Genomic DNA, 10757 nt, shown 5'->3' on the forward strand with positions numbered 1-10757 from the left:
TCCATCATCATCAGCTACGTTTCAGACCCAAAAAGCAAAGATACTCGATCGAGTAAGGCTGGACTCGATCGAGTATGCAATAGACGGACCAGTTTTCTGCACTTTTAACCAAGTGCTCACCCATGACACGGTCAAAACAACTCAAAGCTCGCATTAGTAAATTGAAAAGCTGCGCATGTACGACACACAGACATAAGTAGCACCAAAAGATAATACAAGCAAATAAAATTAACAATGAATAATGCTCGGGCTCGTCAAACTCAAATTCTAAGATAAAAGGCAAACATGACGTCCCTTTGCCTTCCATCTTGACATCGATGGGAAAAGGATACACGACCTCTCCTGTTATAGGGTCCGTCACATCTTCATGTACCTAGTGGACGGGTTCGTCTTTGAATATCTCAGCCTCCAGGGCATCTAACTCAGCTTCCAAGCCAACACATTCATCAAGGCTAGCTGTAAAACGTCTTAGAATGAGGCCCATCTCCATAAATCAATCATTGTATCTCATCTACTTCCTTGTTCCATGGTCCTGACGTGACAGCAGGGCGTCAGACTGATTCCTGTCCAAACACAAAACAAAGACATTATCAATAGTATGATCAACAGTACTAATTATATGACATGTAGCTTTTAACTCGGGATGCTTTAATGCTTTATCAAGAATAAAAGTGATTTTATCATCCCCAAATCTAAGTATAAGACTACCATTCCTAACATATATGACCGCCCCCGCGGTGTGAAGGAGTGGTCTACCTAAAATGATAGGGACTTGGGAGTCCTCAACCATATTCATAACAATAAAGTCAACTGGAATAAAATATTTCTCCACTCTAACGGGAACATCCTCTAAAACACCTAGAGGGCGTTTAAGAGATTTGTCAGCCATTTGCAAGGTCATGTTAGTAACACTTAGTTCACCCATATTGAACTTTTTACAAATAGAATATGGCATAACACTAACGCTAGCCCCCAAATCGCAAAGGGCTTTATCTATAGCTAGGCTACTAATATGACAAAGAATAGAGAAACTCCCTAGATCTTTAAGTTTAGGAGATAAGTTGGCCTGCAATGCAGCGTTGCACTCTGCAGTGTACGCGACCGTGTCCACTTCATTGAAAGGCCTCTTCTATATCAATATCTTCTTTAGGAACTTCGCATAAGCCGAGACTTGAGTGACCAATTCAGTAAATGGCAAACTAACTTGAAGATTCTTCACTACCTCTATGAACCTCCCGAATTGCTGATCAAGCTTGGATTTCTGTAATCGGTGTGGAAAAGGTAATGAAATTTTAATCGGGTCGGCTTCTTTCGCTTTACTCAAAATTTTTGGAACACCGTCATCACCCAGGAGGATTACTTGATCAAATTCAGGGGTCACTCGATCGAGTACCCTATTTCCTCCAATTGCCGTAGCTGAAAAGCGAGAAACAACAACATCAGGGGGGATACTCGATTGAGCTTGGGGCTACTCGATCGAGTACACATTTTTTTTCTGTTGTTTCGTCTTTGTTCTTACCTCGTGTTTTATCTTTGCTTATTTCTTTCTCGTCATCACTCAACTCCAGGTTACCTTATGCCTTGGGATGCATGTAAGGGACCTCCTCTTCATTAATGGGCATCTACGGACTTTGATAAGTAGTACCGCTCCTCAACGAAATAGCATTAACTTGCTCATATGCTTGTTTCCCATGAGGAGGAAGATTGCCGGGCTGTTTTGAAGGATTTTGAACTGCCAATTGAGCAACTTGGGTATCCAACATCTTATTATGAGCCACAAGTTCGACTAATTGAGCCGTCTACTTTTGTTGCATCATCAAAGTTTGTTGCAACATAGCCTTCATCTCTTCCATATCGTTATTTGGAGCATGCTGAGGAGGTTGCACCTGCTGAATGATATATGACTAATTTATACCATTTATCCTATTTATTCTCATGTATTTTAACTCCGTTTGAGACGGTTTTGCGTGTCTTACCTTGCATTTTGTATCCCGTTTCCCTAGTCTATGTGATCATGTCCGTCTTGTACGAATTGAGACGGAAATAGAGGAATTAGAGCAAGGGAGACGGATCGAGAATATAGAAGGAGAAGAGAGGAAGAAATGCTGAAAAGAGGTTCTCAGCCGGTAGGCCGGTAGCTGGTCAGCCGGCCGGGACCCCTCCACACATTGGCCAAGTGAAGAAAATGAAGGAATTCACAGGGAACTCCCACCCAGGCAGCTTGCCGGCAGCCGGGCTACCGGCTGGAAATGCATGAAGAAGGAAGAAAGTGAAGAAATGGAGAAGAAGTCACAGAGAGTTCCCGGCCGGCACCCCACCGGCAGCCGGTCCCCCGGCCGTGCACACCTGATGACTTTGTTTTTATTTAAAACATACAGAGAACTCCCAGCCGGGTAAGGCACCGGTAGCCGGCCCATCGGCTGGGACACGCCTTCCGCATTTTAACTTCCTTTGTAATTACCAACCTAATTTCCTTGTAAACTATAAATACCCCCTCCCTTAATTATTTGTACACACAACCCTAGATCTGAAATTATATCCCTAATTTATGCAAACACTCTTAAACAAGCTTTAATCCTTCCTTAATCAAATAATAATTACTTAGAAAATTAGTTTAGAACTAGTTATTCTCAATTGTTTACATTTGGTATTGGGTTGTAATTTGAGGATTGGTGAAGATTATTCTTCTATTTAATCCAAGATTGCAACTTTGTCTCCTTATTGGTATTATTCTTTTTCTAGTTTGTTTATCTTTTTATTGTTTACATATTTAAGTTGCTTAATTAGTTATCTTACAAACATGCTTTCCTTTACTTGTTACATGTCAAAGCTTTCATTTTTTATGTTGTTTGTTACCAACATGTGTGATCAGTGCCTTACTAGGATGGAGGGGGATCTCATATAGAATTATAGGAAGGGATTGTGACATAGGGAGATTGAAGTCCTTGAGTTTATGCTTGTTGATTTTATCATGCACATAAGGTATTTCTGAGAATGCTTGAGTGAGAATTTAGGCATTTGAACTATCTTTTCTACTTGTTGGGTGAGAACTTGACTAGTATATAGGAAACATATGATAAAATTATGGTTGGGTTAGTTAAGTGAGGACTTAATCGATCTTAACTTAGGGGTTAGTCTCACATCGAGAGATTGGGTCTTTCCTTTGCTGATGCTCTTGGGTTTTGTCGTTCTATGTGTATTTCCTTCCTTCTCTATATGAGTGAACCCGATATCCTAGTTCCTTTAATAATTGTTGTTCATTGCCTTAAGAATCTATTCGATTTTCTATTGTTTTAGTCTATTTCCTTTAGTTAGTATTAAATCAACTCAATTTCTTATTTCGGGCTAAAGTAGTAGTTTAACAAGCAATCCTAGAACCATAACACCGTCTTTTGGGTTCGACCCTCACATGTACAACGAGTTCTCGTTATACTTGCGAGGTTACAAATATAAGATTTGAGTCGGGTTTATGCAATTTTTGCATAGTTTTGGTAATCAAATCTATGTTACGGTATAGACGTGTCTCATGTGTTGCAATAAGAAGTGGGAAAAGCGGTATGTTGACTATTCTTGATTTGAACCTCACATATCCAAACGTTGCTTGCAACAATCCCGTTTCGTCCTTCTCCCAATCCCCGTTACAACCCTTATTTCATACTATGTGTGTAATACTACGATTTTATGAGCTGTTGGATACTCAATCGAGTAGGGCTTACCCTGTTGAGTAAGTTAGTTTGTCATTCTGGAGTACGTTCTGGTTGTTGGGTACTCGATCGAGTAGGAGTAACTCGATCTAGTAAGTCGGGTCATACGGGTTTTTGCCGGGTTTGATAGTAATGTCTGAAAAGGTTATATAAAGATTTTTGCCAGTTTCTTTTGCCTTTCTACTTTATTTTAAAACCTTCACAAAAGAAAACAAAGCTACGTTGCATCCTTCTCTCGCATTTCTATCAAATCCAAGGGCTTGAGTCGTCGGATTCCAGCGTTCTTTGCACCGTTGAGACCGTCGTATTGTGGGTAAGATCCTAGTATCGTTTTTATGTTAATTCGTTAGTTTTGGTTAAACCCTAATTGGGTAATTTGGGAATTTTTGGGAGTATTGTTGGTTATGGATTGTGATTGTATGATTATATGTTGATAGGAGGTGATTTAGTAGAGGAGCGCTTTTGATCTGCTGTTGTGTTGATAATTGGTGATTTGCATTCCAGGTAGAGTTTCCTACTCAGTTATTGTATACATGATTATGAGATGGTTGTTGGTTGTTGGCATTTGATTATATCTTAATTGATTTGGTATTGTTGATATTGTAATTGGTTGTTGTTGTTTGTTTGTGGTTCGCGAGGTGCGCTCTCGGCTGAGTGGAGTCACTTGCGGGAGGGGATTCACACCCTTGATTTCCCCTTGTGGAACCCACCACAAGTGGGGATGTGCACATTAAGAAACATGGGTTTGCGCTCGGTAAAGATGAGCGGGGCTTAGGAGGGAACGACTGCGGTCCCCCACTTGCGGTGTGGATTACTGGTTGCGGCCTTAATCTGGCAGGACTAGACCTTCAGACTAGTTAGGTGATTGGTGATGTGACGGTGTTGGAGAATTGTGTTTGTGTATTGTTGTGGTATTATCTTATATTGTGTATGCAGTAACTGACCCCGTTTAATTGTTTTAAAAACTGTGGTGATCCATTCGGGGACGGTGAGCAGTTATTGAGCATGTATGATTTGGATGCGCGAGGGATAGCTGAGCATTAGTCACCACGAGTCATCTAGGAGTCTTCCGCTGTTGTGTCGAACATTTATTTACTTTAGTTGCTTTGGTTTTTGGAACAATTGTATCGTACTTTACAGTTTTGGGTTCTTGCATGTAATCACTTTAAACTTATTTATTTAAAGTACGTTCTTTGATGGTATATTTGATATACATTGGCTCGGGTAACCGAGATGGTAGACTTTCATGCATTAAGTGGTCCTGGTAAGGCACCTTGGTGTATGGGGGTGTTATAAAGTGGTATCAAAGCGACAATTTTGGAACCTATAACTAATGAATTTAATGAACTTAGAGAGTCAAACTAAAATGAACCCGGGTAAGAGTTGCTAGGAGCTAATGCAAAGACTTGGGAGACGTCCTAAAGTCGCGAACTCGCCCTACAACTTTGAACCGGTCACTATGAGGTGTCAAGGGATCGCTACGTGTTTACTATTGTTCATGTGCATACGTTTGATGAATATGGTGGATGAATATGTGGTATGATGGATGAATTAGTGGAAAAAGCCAAAATGACCAAGAAACGAGTGAGATATGACCGTTTTACGAAATTTGAACAGTGTTGAGAACTGCGTAGGGTACTCGATCGAGTGCACCTTTTGGTACTCGACCGAGTAACCTTTACTCGATCGAGTAGCCCTGGTAATTTATTGTACGTGCTTCTGATCTTCACCTACTTAATCGAGTAGGCCGTACTCGATCTAGTGACCCCTGTATTGGTCTTATGCTCATCGTTTTTACCTCCCTGCATATCATAATTATTTTAAAGATGTTCTTTTGCTTCTTTATACATTGTTTACATATGTGTTGGTCTTGATGCGTAAGTTACCCAATCTTATGATGTAAGGAGTGGCACCTTATGGTGGGTATGAGTTTTGTGGGGAGGACATGAGCTATATATGGTTGCGAGGGATAGTGGAAAAGTAAAAGGGAAGATTGGCGAGTTTATCGAGACACGGAGCATGTTTTGTGAGATGTGGTGAGTGATATAATCGCGAGTTGGAGTAATGTAAAGGTAAGTGTATATGGGCAAGGGGTGATGTAAGTGTAAGGAACGTGAGAATAAAAAGATTGAAATGAGGGATGCGAATAGTGGCAAATTGAGATGTGTAAGGATTTATGGAAGGAGATGGTTAGGAATGTGTTGGTTAAGAATGTATGTAATGGAAGGTCGTTGTAAAGGGATGAAGAAGAATGGTATATAGTGAACTTAGATTGAGTTATGCCGCGACATGGATTTGTAGATAGTAACTGAGTTTAGGAATTTGGATTATTAGGAGGTGAGCCTAGTGTGTAATTCTTTGGGCAATTAACGGTATGAAGTGAATTTTTGGTTTTCTAGGAATACGAAAGGAATATACAACTAATTGAAGAGTAACCGTTGGTTGTGTGGACTTCATGGTGACAAGTGTGAGTGAGTAGCATGATGAGAGAGGATCAGTGATAAGAAAGAATGAGAAGATATTGATATGAATTAATGGAATTTAAGTTGTGAAGCTACGAGAAGGTAATCGGATTACTAAAGAGTTAGGTAGAAGAAGGAATGAAACAAATTATTAATTGGTATTGTTGAGTGTAAAGGGGAAAGAAGGATGGAAGTAAGCTGAGAGAACGTTGACTTGAGTTAAGGAACATCAAAGTAAGGAATCATGGAGATGTACGATAGAATCATAAGAGGGTGTGAGTTAATGGTTATATAGGAGTTTCAGGACGTCATGTTAACCAGGAGTTTGGAGGAATTAAGGGAGTAAGAAGTTGGTAGAGTATTTGTACGATATGAGATTTTGGTGGAGAGTTAGACGACGATACAATTAAGGATAAAATTGGAAGGAATGTTGAGGTAATTTTGTTGATGGATTTGATGTTCCTTATTTGGGATGTCAACCGAAGATAGAAAAGGTACCGTTATATTTAGAGGTGAGTGTAAGAGGTTTGATATACGAACAGTGGTGGTGTTGAGGTGTTGTCACTAGTGGTTAAGGGTGATGATAAATAGAAAAGATAGCCATTCTAAAGGGGTTGATTTTGTAGAAGCTGGATTGATATGTATGGTTGTGAGGGAGTATAAGATGTAGTTATAGGAGGCGGTTGCTAGTAGTTGAGTATTAATGATATGGTTACATTTGTGAAGAGGTGATGTCCAATCCATGATGCTCATTTTAAGAACCTTCTTTACATTCTCTATATCTTCAGGCCTTAGAATGAGGAAAGGGAAATCTAATGCTTATTTTAATGGAGCAAGGGACAATATTAAACATGAAATCATGCAAGTTTCTGGACTGGTGGAGGGTGCTCTTCCTTTTAGGTACCTAGGAGTACCTATCAAGACTACTAGACTCTCTGCTAAGGATGGTAAGCCTTTAATTGACAAAATTGTTAACAAAATTAGATCTCTTGGTGCAAAAAAACTTTCATATGCAGGGAGATTAGTGCTTGTTAAGGCGGTGCTAAAAACCTTACACAACTACTGTGCCTCGATGTTCATTCTCCCAACTGAAATTATACACAACATTGAAGCTATTTGCAGGAACTTCATTTGGGATGGTGGTGCTGATTATATAAAGACTCCCTTGGTCTCATGGGATAAAATTTGCAAACCTAAAGAGGAAGGGGAACTTGGACTCACGGATGACATACTTTGGAACAAGGCGGCAGTAGGTAAGCTGGTGTGGTGAATTGCCTCCAAAACTGATCATCTGTGGGTTAAGTGGGTCAATCACACCTACGTTAAGGGTAAGGATTGTCATACTTACTCCCCACCAGCTTCATCTAGCTGGTATTGGAGGAAAATATGCCACGTTAAAGACTCTTTCAAGGAGGCTTACCAACACAACCAATGGAGCACTTTCACAGGCCAAGAGTACTCTATTGCTAAAGGCTATGAGTACATAAGAGTTAAGGGAGAGAAAATCAACTGGCATAATATGATCTGGAATAAGTGGTGCTTACCCAAACATGGATTTATGGCTTAGATTTATCAACATAAGAATATGAATACAAAGGAGAAGATTTATAAACTGGGCATAACTACAGATAATACCTGTCTCATTTGTGGCCGTCAATATGAAACCATGGAGCATCTCTTCTTTATGTGCGAATACAGTAAGGAGGTGATTTCACTTGTGGGTTAATGGATTGGAGTATCTCTGTCTGCTCAAAACGTCCTTGAATGGAGATTAGGAAGGGGAGGACCGAAAACCAAAGTAGATCTGATAAATGTTGTGATTAACGCATTTATCTATCATGTTTGGAGGCAACGGAACTTGAGCAAGCATAAATTCACTATCACTCATCCCAGGAAAGTTGCTAACACAATTATTGAGTAAGTTAAGATCAGAATAGGTGTTTTCTGCAAGACGGCTCCAGAAACGAAAAACTCTGGATGCATCGCCTAATTGGGGTGGACACAGGATGAAAGGAGAAGTAAAGATAAGATTGCGGATAAATAGTTTGCATAGATCTGGTTTTGTTGATTGAGGAAGATGAGGAGATGCAAAGATGATAGACGAGATTTGGATTATATCTCAATTTGTTGTGGTTTATTATTTTCCTTAATCTCTTAAAGTAAGTAAGAGTTTATGTATGAGCCCATATCGTTTTTGTTAGGAGTGAGCCCAGGTCCTATTTTCTCAATGTACGGGCCTAGATATCTTTTTGTATAGACAACTTCCTTCCTTTTGATATAATACTTACATTTTATCAAAAATAATAATAATTAAGTGAGGACTTAATCGATCTTAACTTAGGGGTTAGTCTCACATCGAGAGATTAGGTCTTTCCTTTTTTTATGCTCCTGGGTTTTGTCATTCTATGTGTATTTTCTTCCTTCTCTATACGAGTGAACCCTATATCCTAGTTCCTTTAAACATTGTTATTCATCGCCTTAAGAATCTATTCGATTTTCTATTGTTTTAGTCTATTTCCTTTAGTTAGAATTAAATCAACTTAATTTCTTATATTGGGCTAAATTAGTAGTTTAACAAGCAATCCTAGAACCATAACACCGTCTTTTGGGTTCGACCCTCACATCTACAATGAGTTCTCGTTATACTTGCGAGGTTACAAATATAAGATTTGTTTCACAACAAGTTTTTGACGCCGTTGCCGGGGACGGCGATATTGGAAAGGATTATTTGTTTTCATCAAGGCTTAGTTCTTTTATTTGTTGTTTGTTTTCTCCCTTTTGTTCTAGTACAATCTTTGCATTAGGACTATTTGATCTTTTGTTGAGTGCATGAATAGGTGCTATATCGGATCTCTTTTCTCACTTGATCGTGAGATCGAGAAAACATTTCGAACAAGAAGAAGACAAGCTCTATCGGCAATATGAAGATCTACACCTTTTGTTAACCCACCAATCACCCAATCTTCCACAATTGACCACCCAAATACACCACCCTCTTCCTCCACCCTATCACTTCTCCATATTCCACACAATTCTCCACCAAACAACTCTCCAATCAATTCGCCACAAAACTCACCAACACATTCACAATACTCCATCCATACCAACAACACCGAATCTCCACGAAATAATCTAGTAAACGACGATATGGCGGATCAACCTATGGGATACTATAATAGGCCGGATCCCAACCGATCTTGTTCGAGAATTGACTATGGAGCCCTTGCTCCCTACACTTTTAAGCTTCGACACCATGTGATAAATGACATGCAACAAGATGTGTTCCATGGGATGAAAAGTGAATATGCCCATCAACATCTCACTACATTCAAGGAGAAATCGGGTTATATCAAGCACAACGGTGTAACCGAAGAGCAAATACTCCTAATGCTTTTCCCTATCACCGTGAAAGACAATGCTAAGAAGTGGTTGAATTCTCATGAGCCGCGTACATTTACCACTTGGGAGGGATCCATATTCCACAAAATTCTCCACCAAACAACTCTCCAATCAATTCTCCACAAAACTCACCAACACATTCACAATACTCCATCCATACCAACAACACCGAATCTCCACGAAATAACCTAGTAAACGACGATATGGCCGATCAACCTATGGGATACTATAATAGGCCGGATCCCAACCGGTCTTGTTCGAGAATTGACTATGGAGCCCTTGCTCCCTACACTTTTAAGCTTCGACACCATGTGATAAATGACATGCAACAAGATGTGTTCCATGGGATGAAAAGTGAATATGCCCATCAACATCTCACTACATTCAAGGAGAAAGCGGGTTATATCAAGCACAACGGTGTAACCGAAGAGCAAATACTCCTAATGCTTTTCCCTATCACCGTGAAAGACAATGCTAAGAAGTGGTTGAATTCTCATGAGCCGCGTAAATTTACCACTTGGGAGGCCTTATCTAAGGCTTTCATCAACAAATTTTACCCACTATCTAAAACCGCAAGAATCCGCCATGAGATTCAAACCTTCAAACAAAGACCCATGAAAACTTTAAGTGAAGCTTGGGAATGTTTTAGGGATCTTCTCACATCTTTCCCACACCATGGTATCCCAAAATGGATGACCACCCAAACCTTTTTCCAAACTCTTGAACAAAGGTTTCGAGACATGATCGTGGCGGCATCTGACGGTAATTTTGATAACATGAACAATGCTCAAATTACGGAAATGATCCAAAATATTTCCGAGATGGAGAGTAGCTATGCAAGGGATGTGGAATACAAGAGTGAGGGTGTAGACGTGGAACCACCCACACGCCAAGCCAATCCGTGGACATTCGACGGTTGGAAAGCCACGCTCTATGGCGTAAAAATGCTTTCGACCGGATCGTCTTAGATCGGTCGGTTTCATCTCGGCAAGAGTCTCGAAACGATGTTAGAGATGTTCGGAGTCGCCACTAAGCAATTATCGGATGCTTGGAAACCGTTAGAATCCACTTTATACCTAGGTCAATCAAGGCAAAAGCGGTGTTTGATATAGGTACTAAAGATAAGTTATAGTCCTTCTTTAGCATCCTATTTCTAGAATGACTCTCGTTCGCCCTAGATAAGGTCGTAAAC

The 10757-nt window shown here is 40.0% G+C and overlaps 1 protein-coding gene and 1 non-coding gene across 2 annotated transcripts; both read right to left on the reverse strand.

Moving 5' to 3' along the window:
• Window positions 1–511: 511 nt before the first annotated feature.
• LOC141638983 (uncharacterized) lies at window positions 512–1763 on the reverse strand. The gene is made up of 2 exons (XM_074448168.1): window positions 1646–1763; window positions 512–1086 (listed from the first exon to the last, which is right to left on the reverse strand). Exons 1-2 carry the CDS (start codon window positions 1761–1763, stop codon window positions 512–514), a joined length of 693 nt encoding a protein of 230 aa, XP_074304269.1.
• An 8377-nt stretch (window positions 1764–10140) lies between these two features.
• LOC141638984 (small nucleolar RNA R71) lies at window positions 10141–10247 on the reverse strand. The gene has a single exon (XR_012542322.1). It is a non-coding gene; the product is annotated as a small nucleolar RNA R71 (small nucleolar RNA).
• Window positions 10248–10757: the final 510 nt, after the last annotated feature.

This window comes from Silene latifolia, unplaced genomic scaffold (genome assembly GCF_048544455.1).
Source record: "Silene latifolia isolate original U9 population unplaced genomic scaffold, ASM4854445v1 scaffold_243, whole genome shotgun sequence".
NCBI lineage: Eukaryota > Viridiplantae > Streptophyta > Magnoliopsida > Caryophyllales > Caryophyllaceae > Silene > Silene latifolia.